General features: G+C 41.2%; 1 protein-coding gene across 2 annotated transcripts in view; it reads right to left on the minus strand.

Annotated features, from left to right (window-relative positions):
• Positions 1-22,496, minus strand: part of COL5A1 (collagen type V alpha 1 chain) — a 298,677-nt gene that overhangs the window by 179,393 nt on the left and 96,788 nt on the right. For both annotated transcript variants that reach the window (XM_089684686.1, XM_089684685.1), the window contains exons 5-8: positions 7,913-8,044; positions 5,922-6,065; positions 1,972-2,232; positions 422-589 (exon numbers count right to left, since the gene is read on the minus strand). In XM_089684686.1, the coding sequence (XP_089540812.1) occupies positions 422-589; positions 1,972-2,232; positions 5,922-6,065; positions 7,913-8,044 (705 nt within the window). The remainder of the gene's footprint in view (positions 1-421; positions 590-1,971; positions 2,233-5,921; positions 6,066-7,912; positions 8,045-22,496) is intronic.

Here is a 22,496-nt window from a genome sequence, read left to right on the forward strand (position 1 = left end):
GGACTCAATATTAGGTGGGTGGTCATCAAGTTTTGGCTGATTGGTGTATGTCTGCCATAAAACAGGTCACATATATCTTAAACACGGTTCACAAATCCCAAAAAGTGTGAATACTTTTTTTGTGAATAAGGAGAGGGGAGACAATCTTAAATGAGTTATCTTATTGCTTTATTTAAAAAATGTCTCTAAAATTACAAAGTGGGAAATAGTTGGTAAATAATTATTTTATTATTATGCATTTCTGCTCTGATTTAATTTTCGCCTAGTGCAACGCCACCTTCTAGTCTGCAGGTGTCACTCATGACCTTTATTTCTGTTCATATATCACAGGAATCACTGATGCAATGGAAGATGATGCTTGTATTTAAGTGATGAGTCAGTGAAGGCAGAGAATTTCAGTGGAGGACTAACTTGCAGTTACCTCATACTCTGGCACAATGACAGCCGATTCTTTCAGATCCTCTCCTTGTTTGTCCACATCATAGTCCAGGTCAGAATAAGAGTTTTCATAGGCTATGGTCTCCTCCGTGAAATCACCATCGACATTTCCTTCCTGTCTGGAGCTTCCTGCACCACTTACCAGTGTACCCTGAGATGAGACAAGTGCCCCAGTTAACCAAGATAGACAAATTATTTCTAGTTTTATCTCCTTAATTTTCTCCTAGAAACGTTTTGTTCATTCAACTTTAGTCAAAGGAGCCTGTTGGAAATGTGTCTAATCAGATTGTAGGCACTGTTTGGGTATTTTGACAGCAGGTCATTCCATCTGCCAAGAATACAGTAGCACAGCATTGTGGATTTGTCCATTTATACTGTTAGCATGGATGGATGAATGTGTTCAAAATCTACACATGCATGGCCAGCTTTAGAAAGGAAAAGACACTCTTACTGCTCCCCTCATTGAAACACCATTATCACAAGCCTCCAACTACTGTAATTTTCAGGATAAATAACCCATGCATTGACTTCTAAAGTCAAAAATTGATAAAAATGTGTGTGTGTTAATACCTCCAATGAGCTGACAAATAACAGTTGAAATAACTCGCAGTATTGACCATATTGCATGCCTTATGTTCTAGTGAACTGAGCCAAATATACCTTCAAAGTTGATGAATCAGCGGTATTTCGTGTAAAGAATTTAGAAAACACCCACCCCACACGATGTGACTGTAAAGGGAAAACTGCCGTTTTGGATGATATTGATGGTTTTAACTATCTCCTTGCTTTTAAGAGCTTTCCTCAGAAATGTGTCTCTCTGTCCCTACCACAATGGTAAGATATGTGTCTCTGTACATTCCACATTGAGGAAACTTGTGTCTCTGGCCCTTCCACAATGGTGAGATATCCCCACAGTAGTTTTTGTCTCAGCCCCCATCTACAGTAGTAAATGGGATCACTTTCTCACAGTTGGACTATTTTTCTTTATTATACATTACAGGGAAGGGTGAAACCATTATTTGGATAAGGAAAATATCCATATTGGTAGAAGCTGACCCTTATGTTGCTATGTATAGGCTTGACTGGAAAAACTAGATGATTATTGTTTAAAGGTGTCTTCCTAGGTTCAGTAAATAGGCTTAGGCTGGCCATACACTGTACAATTTTCTGTCCAATTTCTGCCCAATTTCCTTTAGATTTCCCTTCAACTATGCAGTGCAAGGGCCTGCCTAATTGGATACAATTGAAAATGTTGTTTACGTTTGACTTCATATTATAAGGTTTTTGGTAAATCTAAAGCAAAATTCTCAAGAAATCTGTATAATGAATGGCCAGCCTTAGTATGAAATTACAGTTTATTTAATGTGTTAATTTTGAAATTATTCCTACCATGATTTTCACAGCTTCCCTTGCTTATTGTGTGATATATGTGATGATTATATTTTGTATGCCACCAGTGGGTGAATCTTGCTATGCAATCGGCAAATATACTGAGTAAATGATGAGACGCAAAGACGCAAAAGTCACACTTACATTGTTGATTGCGGTCACAGTACTGGTGATGACCTTGACAGTCCTGTCAATGGATCCTTCCTCTACATTGGCCCTCTCCTCTGTTTCATCCACCTCAGAGTAGTTTGTGTCTTCGTAGGGTTGTGGGGAGTAGTAATCCTCATGCACACCATAGTTATAATCATATGTTGTTGGGCTTGGGTTGGCTTCGCTTTTCTCTTCAATTATGACTCTTGCTGCTTCAGTAGTTACAACTGGAGCTTCTGTGGGTGCTGGAGTGTCCTAAAAGCAAAGAACAATCCATACATATTCTTTTGCAATCTAAGACCCGATTCACATATATTCAGTGCAGGAAAGGCAGCAAATCCTGAACGTTTCCCACACTATACTGAAATTGCACTCCGTTTATTTGACCTGCCATGGGTGTCAATGTTAAATGAATGACACCCCAAAACAGATCGCAAAATGCAGTGTGATTGCAAGAATCGGATCGCATGTATGTAAACACCCATGCAACCCGATTCCATTGCAGCAAAAAAAAAAAGGTTCCTACAACTTTTTTGTGCTGGTGCAAATTGAGTCCATACAAAATAAATGGGCTCAAATCACACTGCAAAGAATTAAATGTGATTTGAACAGGAATACGGTATGATTCCTGTCTGAATCACATGCGATTTTGCGCCCAACTACAGTGTGATGTGAATCCACAGGTTGGCAATAGATGTATTTTTTGTTTTTTTCTTTTTCCAATCAACCAGCAGGATTTAATAAAAGAACGGATTTCCCCATCCACACAAGCAAGGTATTGTATTTTGAAAGCAAGACTCCTCTGTTGTCAGAATACACTTACTAGCGCTGCAACCACTGATTTTCCAACATTCCCATTTAAGAGAAGCTGAACATTAGATCAACTTTTCTTGAGCAGGAATGGCCATAAATGGATCGAAATTTGGCTGATCCTTGCTGAACCGGACAATTTTCAATCCCTCTCCTGAAATGCTCTATGTTGCTGTAGGACTCTCTTTTTTTTTACTTCTGCTTCTCTCTTGAAATATTCTATACTGCTGGAGGACTCTGCTCCCTCTGCTATATACACTATATTGGCAAAAGTATTGGATTCAGGTGTTCCAATCACCTCCATGGCCACAGGTGTATAAAATAAAGCATATAGGCATGCAGACGGCTTCTACAAAAATTTGTGAAAGAATGGGTTGCTCTCTGGAGCTCAGTGAATTCAAGCGTGGTACCGTGATAGGTTGCCACCTGTGTAATAAGTCCATCCGTAAAATTTCCTTGCCACTAAATATTCCACAGTCAACATTTAGTGGCATTATAACAAAGTGGAAGCAACTGGGAACAACAGCAACTCAGCCACGAAGTGGTAGGCCACATAAAATGATAGAGCGGGGTCAGCACATGCTGCAGCGCACATTGAGTACAAGTCGCCAAATGTTTGCAAAGTCAATAGCTAAAGATCTCCAAACTTTGTGTGGCCTTCAGATTAGCACAACAACAGTGTGTAGAGAGCTTCATAGAATGGGTTTCCATGGGCGAGCAGCTGCATCCCAGCCTTACATCACCAAGTGCAATGGATGCAGTGGTGTAAAGCACGCCACCACTGGACACTAGTGTTCTCTGGAGTGACGAATCGTGCTTCTCTGTCTAGCAATCCGATGATCATGTCTGGGTTGTTAGTTGCCAGGAGCTTGCATTGTGCCAAGTGTAAAGTTTGATGGATGGGGGATTATGGTGTGGGGTTGTTTTTCAGGGGTTGGGCTTGGCCCCTTAGTTCCAGTGAATTGAACTCTTAAGGCATCAGCATACTGAGACATTTTGGACAATGTCATGCTCCCAACTTTGTGGGAACAGTTTGGGGATGGCCCCTTTCTGTTCCTACATGACTGTGCACCAGTGCACACAGCAAGGTCTATAAAGATATGGATGAGCGAGTTTGGGGTGGAACTTGACTGGCCTGTACAGAGTCCTGACCTTAACCTGATAGAACACCTCTGGGATGAATTAGGGTGGAGACTGCGATCCAGGCCTTCTCGTCCGACATCAGTGCCTGACCTCACAAATGCACTTCTGGAAGAATGGTCAAACATTCCCATAGACACACTCCTAAACCTTGTGGACAGCCTTAGCAGAAGAGTTGAAGCTGTTTTAGCTGTAAAGGGTGGGCCAACACAAAATTGAACCCTATGGACTAAGACTGGGATGCCAATAAAGTTCATGTGCGTGTAAAGGCAGGCATCGTAATACTTTTGGCAATATAGTGTAGCTCTGCTCTCCTGAAATGATCTGTGCTGCTGGAGGACTCTGCTTTTTCCACTGTCGGTCTCATCTTTCCTTAAATACTCTGTACTGATGGATGAGTCTGCTTCTTCCCCAGTCTAACTCCTCCCAAATACAAAAATAAAGACACGTATCCTTGTGTTAAGCTTAATGATTTGAGGCTTTTGTCTACAGGTCAAAAGGAATGGGGCTGACTGATAATTTGATAGTTGGCTACAGGTTGTTCTAACCCTGCGCAAACTAATTCTACATGTCCATAGGAAACCAGCTTCGGAATATGGGAACAAAGGGGTTAATTTACTAAAGGCAAATAGACTGGTAATTTTGTAAGGGAATTATTCCTTAAATAGCCCATAGATGATTCAGTTTTTTTCATTCAACCAGTGGGTTGAATGAAATGGCTGACCTGATTCCCTTATTTGCACACTCTATGTGGATAGGGGGAATCACTCCCACTGAGCTATTGTGTTCTGATGGAGGGGAGACTTCCCCAACAGCTTTTCAGCCCAAGTGTGTACATGTTGGCGGCTCTGTAGATTGTCTACCAACATTGATATGGCAGTATCATAGCTCATGTTAATGTTGCTCTGGATAACTGCTGTTTCATAGCTGCAGGGATGTCTTTCAAGTTATAATTTTCTACTTTGTTGAACACTCAGATAAGCTCTGAAATTCTAGCCAGAGTAAATTCTGCTTATGGTCACAAAACTTGAATTTTTATAATATGATTCAAGCATGAATACAATAATTGCTCAGGGTTAAGCAACAACATTTCCGACATTAAAGACTAAGTTCGCCTTTTGGGAAAAATAATAAATGTATATATATTTGCAGCAAAACAAAATGTGCATTTATTTTTTCTCTCAGAAGCTGGCAAAGCATTGCACCCACGTTCAGTGGATCAAGGCTGTAATACCAGGCTCCTGCAGACCATCCCTGCAATATGGGCTGGCTGTTTACAAGCTGCAGGGCTTGTGAATTAACGATGAGAGTGCTCATCAGCTCCATCAGCAGTTTTTTGAGGCTAGCGGTACTTGTAGTTCTCTCATTCACAGATTTCTGTGACTGAATGAATGATGCAGCTGTGTTGGAGGAGCCCCGCATAGCTGCGCTACTTGCAAAATGTGACAGTGGGTGCTAGGAGAAGCTGAGAAGGTCTCCCGCCTGTTGTCACGGGGGGGGGGGAGGGGGGGGCTTGCAAGGGTGCATAGTGAACTTAATCTTTAAAAAACGACAGAAAGCTAAGGAAACTGCTAAATGTAATGTTAAGGCCTCATAATGGATGATTTTTTCAGCTGCTCCTAGGGCGTTCTAGGCAGAGGAGTTTAGAGGCAGAAAAAAAACACTGCCAGTGTGTCCAGGAGCAGCAGCATTTTGGCTGCAAAAATGCTTGACACCTGTAAACATGTGTAAATGCACCTAAACATGTGTTAATGTTAGGTGCATTTAGCACTTGAGCTTTAATTAATTTCATTGGCCAGAATAAATTATTATACTGGCCAATGAAATAAATTAAGCCTCAAGCGCTTGATGCACCTAAATGCATTACACACTTTTACAAGCATTAGGCGTTTTTCTGCTAAAACACTGCTGCCAGGAGGAAAGGCTTCTAGGAGAGTTGGCAAAATGTCCCATGTGCATGAGGCTGCCTAAATGTGACATGGGGGGGAACATACCTCTTCAAAGTCTGGCTGCGGTCTTACAGCCTCCTCACCAGTGGCTTGTGTGGGCTTAACAGTTGGAGCTTTATCGTTTTCTTCTTCATAGTATGGATATTCATAGTAATAGCCTTCATCTCCTTCTGCGGCTTCAGGGTATTGCTAAATATGAAAAAGAGTGTCTGAAAACAATACATGCACCTCTAAAATACCTGTGTCACCTGCTGTACACTATGATCAACCTGCCAAAACCTTGCAACCCCATAGTGTTGTCTTTGGAATTTAGAACCACATATAAGCTGTAAACATTATTCCACCCTCTAAAACCTTTCTATCCCAGCCAGCAAAATTACATTACAGTTCCAGCCAAACTAGATCCTAAAACATCATTACAGCAATAAAAGAATGTGTAACCTTTTTAAAGCCTACAACTCTACACCTTTGGCTTTAGAACCTACTCTATGCTTCATATACAATGCAACCCTAAAACACATACAACAGGTCTTGAGATTTGCATAATCATCAACAGATACTACAGCATGTCATAGACTCTACAATATTACGAAATAAGCCATAAACCTCAACTGTAATGTTAAGTTTAAGGTACAGGCAGACTCTGGGCCACTAACCAGATAGGTAATGTAGTGTTGTTCTTAAAGCGTAGTTCCAGTTATTTTTGTGTTTATTAAAAGTCAGCAGCTGCTGACTTTTAATAAACACACATTTACCTGTCCCAGGGTCCAGTGATGTGCTTACCTTCGCCATCCCTTCTCTCCCTCTTCTCTCCCCTGTGCCGGCATATCAACTGTGGGCAGCAGGCTGTGAGAGCTTTCAGCTTCACAGCCGGGTTCCCACTGCACATGTGCGAGTCGTGCTGCACATTGTGATTGGTCCGGCAGTCTTCTGGGACCTGTGAAGTGTCCCAGAAGACTGCGGGAGGAAAGAGGGGGTCCGAACTTCCGGCTCACTTCACTGGTGCAAACTGAGCCAGAAGTGGGAGCGGGTACCTGTCAAAACCAGGTATCCGCTCCCCCTTGACCAAAAAAGTAGCAAATATGGCAGTGGAGGGGGGGGGAGGGAGAAGGCAAACAAGTGGAGCTTGTACAGTAAGTTCGAACAGGTACATTTTTTTAAGTGTAACGTCGGCCAAAAAATATATTTTTTACTTTTGGATAGCATAGGGAAGGGGTAACTGTCCATGCAGTGATGTTGGATTGCTGACAGGTCCGCCGAACAGTAGGTGGCAGCATGCGGTGGGCAGCAAGATAGCTGCCCATCGGTTTCCAGGACCAGTGTGATGTCACGTTGCCTCTGTTCTTAAATATGAGTCGTATGTAAGTTGTAATGTTTGTAACTCAGGAACTGCCTGTATATAATCCTAACAGTCATATGCTGCTGACCACAAAATATACACCACCTACTACTGGCCTCACATCCCAACCACATTAGCCATATCCCTACACATGTCACAGACACTACATTACACAGTGAGCAACAAACAGTAAACAACCCTGCTTCATCATAAATATACCTTATAACGCTGAAGGGTCGACACACTACAGGAGTAGACAATGTTCATGTTGCAAAGTGATGCTCACTAAGGTGAGTAAATAAAGTAAAGCGGCTCCTTTTAATCATACAATAATGCCTAAGCAAAACTCCATTTTTTTAAATTTCCCTTGTGCATAATTTGGTTTTCAAAAGTGAACACAGTATCATTAAGCTAAATTATTATTATCTACTCTTTTAGAAAATCAACTATGCTGTATTGTGACATAGATTCTAGAACCCTATTTCATGCAACACGGACCCCACAAAGTCAATGGAATGGACTTGTGGTCAACAATGAAATCTTTAGGAAAAAATACAACAACTTTGAAGTAGCTAACACTGCAAAGAATGATATACATACTGGTGTTTACTTTTTCTATGTCATTAGTATAGGATCTAAATGGTAAACCCCACTTCTCACACATTTCACTCTGTTATAGATGTGCCCTGGTACTTACATACTCATCCTGGTTGGGGTCCTGAGACTGGGGGGTGTCAGGGACAGCAGTGTCACAGTCAGGACTGTAGTGTTCACAATAATCAAAGGCAGCTCGATGGTCCGGAACGATAAGGAGTTGCTGAATGTCCCCCTAAAAAGACATAAAAAAGACGAACAGTGAGATGTGGAGTCCCACCATACAAGAAAATAAAGGGTGCTTATAACTTTGCTCATTTCATCTACAGCCTGTTATGTATTCAAATAGTACCAGTAAAAAATGTAGTATTCTGAATTGCACAGATAATGTTCATTTGTTGATATAGGAAAATACAGCATAACAATTCTCTTATAAAGGCACATGAATGTCTTCACAGATGGCTGGCTGATCCCCCTCCAACAACTCCAGCCTGATACACAATGCATATGGGCCACGATCCATGTAACATAACACTTTATGTGTGTGTGTGTGTGGGGGGGGGGGGGTTTGGAGAGTTAAGTCCCCAGTTATATTTTCATCCAGGACTCCACACCTTGTAGTGACAGGTGAGTGATAAAGAGGGGGCCCTCTCTAGAATCATATGCCTAATGCTGGCAGACAGTGGGATCTTTCACAGCAGCAGCATGCAACTTTCCTACCTGGTGAGAGGGCAAAAAAGTTGATACATTTGCTTTAGTTAATGGTTTAACGGATGCAAAATGAAATAAAGCAAAAGATAATACAATTACCTAATACACGAACACTTCCTTATCTAGGAATTCATGTAACCCCCTCCGTTGCCACTCTATATCTCAAGAACTACCCTCCTTTATACAAGAAACTACATAATGATCTCTCCAAATGGGCCCTTGATCCCCCCCCCACTTGGTTCTGTAGGTTGTACTTTATAAAATTAATATTTTGCCTAGAATTCTGTATTTATTTCGTACTCTGCCAATAATGATAAATATGTCTGACTTGTGCTTTCTTCAACAGAAGATACTAAAATTAATTTGTGGGGATAAGAGACCCAGAGTGAATAGACACGTGCTTTTCACCCCAAGATTGAAAGGAGGGTTGGGAGTCCCAGACCTAGCTAAATACTTTTAAGAAGAACAATTAGCCCCATTGATACGCTTTCACTCCCAACATACCCACCCCCTGTGGATGCAATTGGAATCATCTCATCTTCCCAATTCTCCAATTAGCCATATGATGTGGCTGAAAGCCAAGGACAGACCTGGAATTTTATGTCCCATAATATCTTTCTCTCTTAACTTATGGAACAGATTAGCAAGAAAACATGGCTATAAATCCCTCCATAATCCATTAGCCCATATATTAGGAAACCCTGGGTTCCCTCTGCTTTCGAGTGGTGGACCAATAAAGGTTTTCTCCGTCTGGCAGACTTCTGCATTCACAAGGGCCCAATATCTAAGGAATTATTTCAGGAGAACTATCACCTTCCCACTAAGGAGCTATATCGATTCTCTCAAATAACCCACCTCCTCAGTACTCTTAGATGCACCATTCACTTGACTTCTTCAAGTCCAATGGAGTATATTTGTAGAACTCTAGAAAAACATACAGGTCATATATCCAAGATATATACTATCTTGCATGAGGACCCCACCAAATTGCCCTACATGGAAAGATGGGAACGAGCCCTAGGGGAAGTATTGGAGGCAACGGGATGGAGTAAACTGTTGCAGCTTAACTCTAATAACCAATAAACATTATTGAAAAGAGAAAATTAAAAAAGAAAAAGTTGTTGAAAAAATATCAGCCAACTGAACCTGACAAAAATAAGTGGGAGCAGATTAGGAGAACATCTGACCATGTTTAATTAGGTACATCATGGCTATCAAGTTCAAGTTTAGGAGTTTCTGAGGCAACAGTTAATATTGTTCACTAAGCATAGTGATCGCCAAAGTTTTGGCTCAGTGTGACCTTCAAAGGCTGAAATTGAACAGCTCTCTTTAGATCAGACACACGTATTAAACTACAGCCCCTTCCCTCCATTAATGTCACACACAAGAAGAGAAGAGCATTGAGGATGAAGCCAGCAGTGAAAACAGAGGGGAGCAGTTTTTCCGAGCTCCTGTGAGCTCTCCAAAATGTTGATTAAACAAACTTGGTCCAGAGTGAGCTCTCAATTAGGCAGCATGCCCGGGACTGAGTCACAGCCTGAATGACACACAACAGCAGAATTATTTTCACAAGGAATTTGGGTTTCCAGCAATGTGTCAGAGCCAGCACAACTGTCCCAGAAAGCTGGCCAGCTGGGACGCAGGCTGTACCATTTCCAGACTGTGACGGAGGAAGGAATAAAGTGTCACCCACACACAACTTGCAGCCTTACCTTTCACTAGGGACTTATTCTATTGCTATATATCCTATGGTGCAGCCGTTTTGGTTTTTCTGGGGTGTGTCAAAAAGAAAACAATGTTTAGTAGTGCTACTGGAGCAGACACAATGCACAGACTGCCAGTGATGACCTCCACTTGGAAATGCTAATTCATTGGATGTCACTTCGACATAACAAGGGGAGCTACAACACACAAAGGTGAGCAGGAACACCCGGAAGTCCCAGGTAGACTAGTACAATAACAGTGAGAACAGGCTCTAAACACGAGGCGGCGTCTATAATTAAATATCACTTTTTGGGGGCCTAAACCAATTTATGCAGTTCAAGCTGAGTACTAGATAAACATGCTGTATTGTAGCTTTGTAGTAATTAAACTGTATTAAAGTATTATTGTATTATAAGTGCCTAATTTTACTTGGTACCGGGGTAACCCACAATACTGCAGAGAGCATACAGGTGGCGCAAACACCTAGTGCTTTATCCCTTTCCTCAGAGCTATATCGGTTCGTTATAGCTCTGTGGAAACGGCTTTGTCCTCAAAACGCGTCAACAGGCCAACCACACCATCAGTTGGACACTCTGCCTTATAGGCCTTATAGGCTTTACACACATGCTATGTTTGTGAGTATATTTTTTGTCCTTTTACACTTTTAATAAACCTTGGATAATGAGAAAACAGGTGGCGCACACACCTAGTGCATTATCCAAGGTTTATTGTAGGAATTAAATCATAAAAACATACTCACAGACGAAGCATGTATCTAAAAAGCATAGAAAAATGACAATGGCCACAACGGCGGGCAAGGTGTTCTCACTGTCAGTGCGGTCAAATGGCTGACGCGTTTCGGGGACAAATCCCTTTCCTCAGAGCTGATGACCAACCTCTGATGCTGATGCACGATGAATGGAAAGTAAAGTAAGAGTAAGTAAGTAAGTAAAGTAAGAGCCCTGCTGTTGATGCATCAACAGCAGGGCTCTTACTTTACTTTCCATACATGCTTCGTCTGTGAGTATGTTTTTATGATTTAATTCCTACAATAAACCTTGGATAATGCACTAGGTGTGTGCGCCACCTGTTTTCTCTCTATCCAGTGGCTGATTTCCCCGTCTGAGGAGGGCTGCACCCCTGAAGCATTTCCTTTGGTTGTCGCTGTCCTGGTACCCTTGGCTTCCCTTTTGGCTGTGCATATCCTGAGGCGCTAGAGAGTACATACGCAAACCTTGGATAATGCACTAGGTGTTTGTGCCACCTGTATGCTTTCTTCCAGTTTGTTGATTTCCCCACCTGAGGAGGGCTGCATCTCCAGAACATTATCCATAGGCTATTCATGTTTCTGATCCCCTGGCCATCCCCTGGCATTGGTTTCCTTGAGGCGCTGGAGAGTTTACACATAATACTACAGAGATAAGTTCGGGAGAAGATGTAGCACACAACATGTAATATGTTGATAAAAGAAGAGAGCAGAATGAGAAATGAGTTCCTCAGTGTACTGCTTCTCCTTTTCATTGGGGAAGGGACAAGACCTGCCAGTGTTACTTCTGGTTGTAACCTCAGACATGAAATATGAACAAAGCATATCTCTCTATAATGTGTAATTGTCTCCATCCAGAGCACTAAATGTTATTTCTGTCTGCTGCTTTGTTCCTCTGCTATTAGCATGAATCACTTTTGATAGATTTTCCTGACACCAAGAGAGAAATGGTGACAGGGGAGGGCACAGTCTGTGATTGAAAGCCTCAACTCTGTTCCTGTGAGCTGTATGAAGGAGGGTGTGTCCCTTCCTTCCAATCAACTCTCAGAGCTCTCCTCACTGTGTGTAACTTCAGCTCCCTGCCTACTGCTTTTCAGAGCTGAGAGATCCTGTGTAAAGTCTGGCCTTTGAATGAATGTATGGAAAATATGGCTGTAGATAAACAGGTAAAACGTATGTTGTTGTATTTGTTTTATCTCTGTGTATCACTTGAAGCCAGTCTCTTCACTGGGTATATACAGTATGAGGGCTTACAACCACTTTAAATAGAGTAGGGAAAAAAAATCAGATCTTCTGCCTTGCCAGAGAGAGCTGTGCTGTGTGGTACTGCTGTGTAAATTGCAGGACTAGATGGACATAAATACATATCATCTGTCAGAGAAAGCAGGTCTCTTCTAAGTAATTAATCTATTAATGTAGGTGTTTGCTAGAGTTCTGCTTTAAAAGAAAAGTCAACTGTGCATCTCAGATCTCCCCAGGTAGCTGCACAAAGTGGAGGGCTCTCTTGGGTCATTTTACCCTAGAATCGGACTATACTGGCATGTGGTCTGAATCTTTGCTGTCAGTTTCTTTCCACTTGGGGTTAGAAATGCAGTTTACAGGGACAGGTTACAATTGCTTGTTACTACATAAGAAGCAAATGTAGAGCAAACAAATGAACTTTAAACTCATCTGTGACTTCAATCTGCATGAAACTCTCTCTGCAGCTGCAAGAACATTAAATATTTCATATCTGGATGGTGCAGGTATGTGAAGGGCCAGATAAGGGCCAACTAGAACATACTTCACATAGCTGGTTAAATATATTTATGTTGAAAGGAGAGTCTGGGGGGCGCAGAGAGAATCTGTATCAACAAAGGCCTTTTATATCTCTCTGCATACTGAAATGGAGACATCATACTTAATAAACAGCCATTATTCTCCCTGTAACACAATGTTTAACACACTGAGCAGACCACAGTGCAAGCATTCCCAAGCAGAAACCGCAGTACTGTTCATGTTTTTATTTTTTAATTTCCACTGTACATGATTTGGTATTGAAAGTGAACACGACCTCACTAAGCTAAATTTTCATTCTCTACTCCTTTAGTAAATCAACCATTCTATCGTCTGACATAGATTCTACAGCCATATATCACAGACCCCAAGAAGCCAATGATGACAGAATTCTGGTAAAAGAAAATGAAAGATGGAAGAAAAAATACATCAACCTTGATGTTATTAACAGTGCAAAGGTTGTTACGTGCTGGTGCTCTATTTTCCATGACCAAACCAGGATCTTATTTTAAAACACTCAAATAAACCCCATTTTTTACTCCTTTCATTCTGCCTGAGCCTCGCCAATACCTGTGCCTGATGTTCAATGTTGCTCCTAGTTTTTTATCATAAATATCAATCAAGTACAGCCTAAAACCCCAACCTCCCATGTTAGCCTCAAAAAGGTATAATTTGTTTGGCCAAGTTCACACTGGTGCACTGCATTTTGGGTGCAGCACAGGTATATGCACAGGTGGTTGCACGTTTTTGACGCATTTTCTGAAAGCGCACCAAAATTCATACATGCCACATCTTTAATGTGCTTTCAGAAAACATGGAAAAACTGTGTGACGTAATAGAAAGCAGTGGGACCACAGGCTAAAAACATGCGTAAAGCGCAGTGAAACACGTATACATCCACGCTGCAGCCAAAATACAGGGCACCATTGAGAACCTGGCCTTAAACTAGCATCAGAGTTATATCATTTTTTAAGTGCAGACACACTAAGTAATTTAAAATCGTAAAACTTTTCAAATATTTATTTGGTATACAATGACCCTGTGACAGAAGGATAGTACCATATGTGTTCATCCATCATCTAAGGTCACATCCATTTCCTGAACCTTGTCAGTGATGATGCAATCATGTATCTCCTGGTGTCTGTTTATTTTCTGTCTGTGTTTACAAATATCTAAGAGCTCGTTTATCATTGCCATTACCACCCCTTTGAAAAGTGCCCCACAGTGGATAGCTTTTCAGAGGCATTTGACAGGTTCCAAAGCATCTTGGAGGACTCCTATTTTAACCTGTGAAAGCTTGCAGCATCATAGTGCAATCCCAAGCATTACATTTGGTTTTATAGTGGCTGCGGCAGAAGTCCATTCACTTGAATGGGCCACATTTGGTGGCAGTTTAGCCTGCGGAGCATTATCTGTGATAAATGTTTTGATGCGTGGTGCAAAACTGGTGGTGGCAATGTTAACTTGCTGCTGTGTGGTCAAGAGGCAGTAAACCCACTGCTCAACTGCCTAATTTTACCACCCCTGGCCACCTGTATAAATGAAGTTTAACACAGATCACTCCATGCCTTATGACTTGCTGCAAAGTTACAGAACTGCAGTCTATTCACAGTGGGGAGAGGAGAGGATGAGTATATGATTCCTCCTGCCTGTAGCAGACTGATGACACCATCTTACTCTGGGCAAAATTACTTCACTGATTTTTAAAGATAAAAGTTTGAGATTTCTAAACAAAGATGTACAATATCTGCTGTATATTGAGACATATCAGGAATTTATTCAAATAAAATTTATCAGGATACTGAAAGGCCCACTGTAGGAGTCATTTTAAGGATATTTAGAAAAAAAAATGCAAGAGTATACAGCATTGCATGTTGTTGGGTTGTATCTGTAGCCTTCTGCAGGATGAAGAAACTAGAAAGTGGTAGAGACCAATGACTGATATTGTGCTCTTCTTAAGCCAAACATAAATTACACCTCATTTGACTTTTTGTTCCTACTTGTGGGTGGCATGGGAAAGAGGTAAAATCTGAAAGAGCTTGTAGGCTTTTACCCACCCTGTCTAAACAAATTTAAAAACACTTTGGCTGGAGTTGGGTTTTAAGATCCTCATTGAAGTATAATTATAGCAGTTGTGAAAAACGTTTACATAAGAATGGAACTTCCTTTTCATGGCCTGTATATAGTTTGTAAAAGGCCACGACCTTCTTCTTAGCCCATTCCAAATTAATAATTCCCTTTGCAACAAGAAATTAAATACTGCTGTCTGCTCTATAGACTACTGGTGAACCTCACAAATGCTTCGTCTTTCTACCAGTTTACAAAACAGCCACTCCCTATGCAAGCCTGACTTCATCTTTCAGCTAGTATGGGCCTCAGAATGAAAAAAAAAAAGTCAGAACATTTGCAGGAATACATAGGTGAACCAATGGGTGTTTTATGGATTTGCCAGGAGTTCTATAAATTCCATGTTGTTTTCACTGTGGTCCTTTGAAGCTACTATGTAAAGTACCTAAACTAAGCAAAAAACTATCCAGCAGAGGTGACTCAGAAGATGGAAAACAAGTTAGAATGGTACCCACAAAAACAAAGTTCTCACCTTCTCCAGCCTGTACAATAAATCCTCATTTTAATTTTCTGCAGATTCAGGGATTTTTAGAAAAAGGAGACAAAGACGGAGGGGGGAATGTTGACCTCAGGTCTGGGAATATGCATGTAACTGACACCAAATACAAACCAGATGGAGAGAGAACATTAACTATGGAACCACAGAGTTTGCTTCCTACAGGAGACGAATGACAAGTTTAAATTTCACTCCTGTTAAGACAATATTAGCCCTTTCCAGTCCTCCTCCCTTCTGCTGATGTAAGGGGAATGAAGGCTTATTTTCTTCAGAGTTACTATTATGTTTTCATCAGCAAGAACAGACAGAAGTCTGCAAAAACTATTGGATTACCAAGACGTATGCACCGCGTTCATTTGAGGTAGCCAAGGTGGCGGACGCAGGGCTTCAATTATAAAAGGCAATTTATCTACACATTACTGATCAGGGAGGAAGTTCATGCAAAGACAAACTCAAAATAATATCTCCAGAGCAAAAATGAGACTTAGAAAGTTCAAGTTCAGAGGAAGGCAAAACAAGATTTCCCCCAGGGAAATAAAATCCTTCCTAACCCCACAGAGGAGATCAAATGATCAATTTCCTGGATCAATATATATAATTATATACAACATCCTAGAGTACCTGTGTACAAGTATATCATATTTTGTGGTATTGTTACTGATTTAGGTATTAACAGCACATCATTCTATAGTAATTACACATAATTTGTAGAAAATATTTTCTAAAATCAAGTATTTTAGGAAAAAAATATGTAAACCTAGTTCCAGTAAACTTATGAGCCACAACTCCCTGTGTGAGACAATGAGGCTGATTTACAGAGGAGTTGAGAATCTTCATTGAGTGAACATTCCGTATAATTAACCCGTCATGTGAAAAGCAAATCTCTGTTTATTTATTTTATCTGCACATGATTGGGTATTCAAAGTGAACGCCACCACATTCACTGGACATTATTAATTAGAGGCCAGCAGACCTTTAGAGAAGGTTCTTAGCAATGAAGTATATTCCAGGTACCACTGTCAATATATTGCTATTCCTCAGAGGGTGAAGGCAGAAAAAGCCATTCCACAATCATCCTGCAGGGGGCTCAACCTCATTCTGTATCACCAAACCTTCCCAGAGTATATTGGTATACAGGACTATGCACTAAGGAAGCACACGAGTAATGGTATGTAAAGTACTATTACACAGAATAACCCAACTTCCAATTATATCAGTCAAAGATGAGGTTTGGTTGCTATAGCAAAAAATGGTCATTGCTCGTTACGGCCTTTTAACTTTATTTTATAAATGTACACGTCACTGTTAAGGACTGAACACTGAGTCGGTCACACCAGTCTCTGCACCAGAGCTTTCACTTTTGATGGGCACACACTATTAATATACAATAATAATGAGACATTTCACAGTGCTGTACAGAGAAAACTGTACCGTTCACATATGTCTCTACCACAGGAGCTTACACTCTAATATCCCCTCCAGAGTCACACGCTATTAATATACAATTATAACGAGACATTGCACAGTGCTGTACAGAGAACACAGTAAGGTTGACATATGTCTCTACCACAGGAGCTTACACTCTAATATCCCCTCCAGAGTCACACACTATTAATATACAATTATAACGAGACATTGCACAGTGCTGTACAGAGAACACAGTACCGTTCACATATGTCTCTACCACAGGAGCTTACACTCTAATATCCCCTCAAGAGTCACACACTATTAATATACAATAATAATGAGACATTGCACAGTGCTGTACAGAGAAAACTATAACGTTCACATATGTCTCTACCACAGGAGCTTACACTCTAATATCCCCTCCAGAATCACACACAATTAATTTACAATTATAACGAGACATTGCACAGTGCTGTACAGAGAACACTGTACCGTTCACATATGTCTCTACCACAGGAGCTTACACTCTAATATCCCCTCCAGAATCACACACAATTAATATACAATAATAATGAGACATTGCACAGTGCTGTACAGAGAACACTGTACCGTTCACATATGTCTCTACCACAGGAGCTTACACTCTAATATCCCCTCCAGAGTCACTCACAATTAATATACAATTATAACGAGACATTGCACAGTGCTGTACAGAGAACACTGTACCGTTCACAGATGTCTCTACCATAGGTGCTTACACTCTAATATCCCCTCCAGAGCCACACACTATTGCTAATATGCTGTATACTGTAGGTATATAACTCTGACATATTCAGCTGTACAGTACAGAGAACACTGACCCATTCATATCAATCTCTGCACCAGAGGAGCTTAGACCCGAATGTCACACCACTGTCACGCACTATTACTATTATATAGGTATATAGCCCTGAAATATTCTGCAGTGCTGTACAGAAAACACTGACCCATTCACATCAGTCTTTGCACCAGAGAAGCTTGCACTCTAATGTCCTTGCTGCTGTCTGCCAGTCTCTGGGTGTGCAGCTTTTCTTTATGTCCTTTCACGTCCCCTAGATTTTTATAAGATCAGAGTTTGGAAAAAGGCTACATGCATGGGATGACTGTTTAATCGTTCCTTAGCCTGAGGGTGTGTTTAGGTGGAGGTAGGGTTGTGTGTTGCATAATTTGGTAGTTTTCGGATAATAAAATTATGTTTCTTTGTATATAGTTCTATTTATGTTGTTTTCAGAAAAAAGACATTCTCTTTTCTATTATTTGCCGATGTAAGTGTGTTTGTTTTTGTTTATATATATATTAATTCATTTTTATTTATTTTTTTGTATATATCTAAATATGTTTTTATTAACAAGCTGTATGTTTGGAAGAGTTTAAATAAACAAAAATGTACACTCTAATGTCCTACCACTGTCACACACCACTATTAATATTATCATTATTATATTACACATTTATATAGCTCTGACATATCTGCAGTGCTGTACAAAGAACACCAAACCATTCACATTCGTCTCTGCACCAGAAAAGCTCACACCCTAATGTTCTACTGCAGTTACAAATTTTTATTATTAGACATTTATATAGTTCTGAATAATATTTTTTTGCAGTGTTGCAGAGAATAAAACACCAGTGTAGCAAGACCTCCTTCACACCAAACATGCATAAAAACTGATGGGAGAACCACGCAGATTTCACTTTCACGGGTTTACATCAGTTTTCATGCGCGTTTCAGTGAGTTTTATTGATGTTGCAGATTCCTGTACAGCAAAAATCAGCACATGGTACTAGTTTTGTAGTGTGAACAGGGCACATAGAGAACAATTGTTTTCTTTGTGCCCCTGCAGAAAGCGTGCAGAAAAATTCATGCCTCTGCACATGATGGTAACGAGGCCTAAACAGCTGAACTCTGGGGGTAGGGGACCTGGAGAAGAAAGTAAGTTGGGAGGAACTGTTCCTGCCAGGGTCCCCTCCATACTGAAGTTTATGGAGTAGAAGATGATCTGAGTAAAGGAAGGGAAGTATGTGGCCATCAAGATTTATAGTGTACAGGAAGAAAAGGCACCCTCTGTACCACACAAGCCCTAAACCATCCAAAATAATGACAATCAGGAATGTGACCTCTCTGGGGACAAACATATGTCACCTTGCTGACACCTGGTAAGATGGAGACATTGGGGTCCCCTCTGCTCTGGACAGCTGCTAGCCATAAATACTTCTCACCAGACCAGACTCTGAGACGTGCTATGACAGTGACATATTGCAATAACAAAGCAAAACATCTTTACAGGCAAACTGGCAGCCACTTCTATAATGCGATCAATTTAAAGGAATGCAAAGAAGTAGATAAACCAGATGACAAACTACAAAAGGTGGGGGAGAGGTAACTGACCTTTCACTACTATTCCCCAGGGATGATACTGGAGCTCAGTATAAAATATTCAAATACCTATTAACCATTATTTATAATTTTTGTGTTTTGAAATTCTCTTTGAGTGAAAAGAATTTTGGAAACCCTTGCATGGAATTTGAGACTGAAGAAAGAACAAAGTTCTCTAGCGTAAATTTCCTGAATAAAAACTGAAAAGTGGTAGTAAAGAGCTCAAGGTTTTTTACCTTCATGCATTCTAGGCATGAAGGTAAAAAACCTTCTGTGTGCAGCAGCAGCCCCCACTAAAACTCACCTGAGCCCCATCTCGATTCAGTGATGTGAATGAGAGCCTCGGCTGTCCCGGGTTTCTCCTTCCTCATTGGCTGAGACAGCAGCAGGAGCTGTTGGCTCCAACTAATGTCAATTATAGCCAGTGAGCCAATGATGAGAATGCGGGAGGCGGGGCAGGGCCGAGCTGCGTCTGTGTGTGAATTAACTCGCAGAGCAGTGGATTGCTGCTCAGGGCCCCCATAGCAAGCTGCCTGATGTGGGGGCACTTGGCAGGAGGGAGAGGCCAGGAGAGCTGGTAGGGGAAGAGAAGAGAAGAGGACGATTGAGGCTGCTCTGTGCAAAACCACCGCACAGAGCAGGTAAGTATGACATGTTAGTTATTTTTTTTAAATTAGCCTTTACAATCACTTTAAGTTGTCTAGGCTAGAGCCACATTTAAATATCACCATATTTTAGAATGTTGGCAGTTCTGCCTGGTTTATTGGTGTGCAGAACAGGACCATAACAGCCAAGGCTAAGGTTTTAATGCTCCATAGCACACAGACAGATAAGGAAGACTGCTGTGCCAAAGAGGATTTTAAAATGGCAGAGAAAGTGCTAAAGTGTAAACTGTGCGAAGAAGTTTTCACATCAAACTACAAAGCCAAGGATCCACCACTCCAAACACTGTGCATGCCATGATTTATGTCTATGACTTTTACAGAAAGGCCATAACTGGGCTACACTTTATCTCTTGTAAAACACTGCATTGACTATATAACACTACAGCAAGTGAACTTCCCAGGGGGCATCCTGATCAACCCAATTACCATTTTCATTTTTTCTACCATGAGTAGGAACTACAATACAGAATCTGATTGCTTCCTGTGGGAAATCAACACATCAGATTCTCTAGGTACACCCATACACCCAACTGCTGCAAGGCCAGGGTGTCAGCCTTTTCCTATTCATAATAGTGCATAACCATACAGTTGTATCATCCAGCTAAATGAAAGTGACACCTTTCCTATGAACTTGTGGGAGGAACAGAGACACAAACCTCTGTGGGAAAATCTCACAATTGTGGTAGGAGCAGAGGCACAATCTACTGTGGGGAAATCTCTGAGAGGCACGGAGCCACACTATATTGCCACATCCAAAGGAACACTATGAAATTATAATAAAAGCACACTTTCCCATTCTGCCCTCTTTTTGATAATGTCATCAACATCACCAGAACAGAAGCAGGTAGTTATGGATAAGAACATTTCCCAGAGTCCTTGTAATGTGCATAAATTACTGGGATTTTTCTTCCCTCAATAAAACTGGAGTTTAACTTTACAGCCTGTACTGTGTCCCAGTCAGGCTGAATTCACACTGACTTGCAATAAAATGCAGGAAAAATGGATGTACATTTCCATCCATTTATTGCACGTTTTAATACACGTTGACCTGTGTTGATGCGCATTAAAATGCACTGCATTTTGCATATGTCCTGTGACATCACAACCTGTTCTGGTTTGTGGGTTAGGGGCAAAATGAATGACAAGGAAAAGTTTTTCCTCTTTACTGGCGTTGGCCTGTAATTTACACACGTTGACCTGCGTTGCAATTCGTTAAGTTGCATTTTAACACAGCACAACGCAGCATTGTATAGAAGACACAGAAAACAAATGTTTTTAGGCGCCCTTGTGTTGATCTACGTTTTACAGCTGTGCTAAAACACAGATCTACGCACTAGTGTGAATAAGCCCTCTTTCTCACCACGTCCTTTATGTACTCAGTGCAGTCTGTCTTGGTAACAGATTGTTACACCTGGAGGAACACAATTCTGGACAATGAATCAGAGTTCGGACAATCTGCCAGCTCTTTTTGGCTCACAAGTCAGTTTTCCAGATCATTATTTACAACTGGGATTAGTCACTGAGTCTTGGGAATAGATTTTACTAACAAAGATTAATGAAGACTTGGGGAATTCTAAACAATTCAGACAGTCCAACAAGTTGCGGCACCCAGCAGAAGGGATGAGTACTGAGCACCTTAGAAGGGAAAAACCCTGAAATAAAATGTTGCAGACAGGTGACGCTAGCACGACTGCCTGCAGCGCAAAAAGAACATTTGAAATATTGTCAGATGGGGAAATAACTGAGAAGCACAATGATGGACTGAAGATAAAGGAATTCTTCTAATACATATTAATAAACAAATAATAATTGTGTAATACAATCTTAGTGAAGAGGCACTATAGCCAATATGGAAGTTTTACGTTTTAAGTCATTTTAGTTGTTAATTTAAAGCAGTATTAAACCCCAAGACCAAAAATTTATTATATCACAGTTTATCAATCATTATTATTATTATTATTATTATACAGTATTTATAAAGCGCCAATAGTTCGCTCAGCGCTGTACATTACAAAGGGAGACAGAACATGTGACAGAACAATACCAATACAATGCAAAACATGAGGGGATCAAGGGCCCTGCTCTTTCGAGCTTACAATCTAGGAGGGAGGGGGTGGTGGTACAGGAGGAGATAGCTGTGGGGGATGGAGTGGTAGGAAGAGTGGAGGAGGGAGGCAAGTTAGCAGGGGGTGGGGTAGGCTTCCCTGAAGAGATGGGTTTTCAGGGTGCGCCTAAAGGAGAGGAGAGTAGGTGATAATCTGATGGGTTGGGGCAGGGAGTTCCAGAGGATGGGTGACACCCTGGAGAAGTCCTGGAGGCGGGCATGGGAGGAGGAGACCAGGGAACTAGAGAGAAGGAGGTCTTGTGAGGAGCGGAGTGTGCGTGCTGGGCGGTACTTGGATATTAGGTCAGTGATGTAGTTCGGGGCAGTATGGTGGACAGCTTTGTACGTCAGCGTTAGGATTTTGAATTTGATCCGTTGCGCAATCGGAAGCCAGTGGAGGGATTGGCAGAGGGGGGTGGCGGAGACAGAGCGGCTGGAAAGGTGAATGAGTCTGGCAGCCGTGTTCAGGATGGACTGAAGAGGGGATAGCCAGCGGCGAGGCAGGCCAGTGAGGA

Source organism: Staurois parvus, unplaced genomic scaffold, assembly GCF_062004578.1.
Source record: "Staurois parvus isolate SC_StPar_1 unplaced genomic scaffold, SC_StPar_1.0 ptg000352l, whole genome shotgun sequence".
Taxonomy (NCBI): domain Eukaryota; kingdom Metazoa; phylum Chordata; class Amphibia; order Anura; family Ranidae; genus Staurois; species Staurois parvus.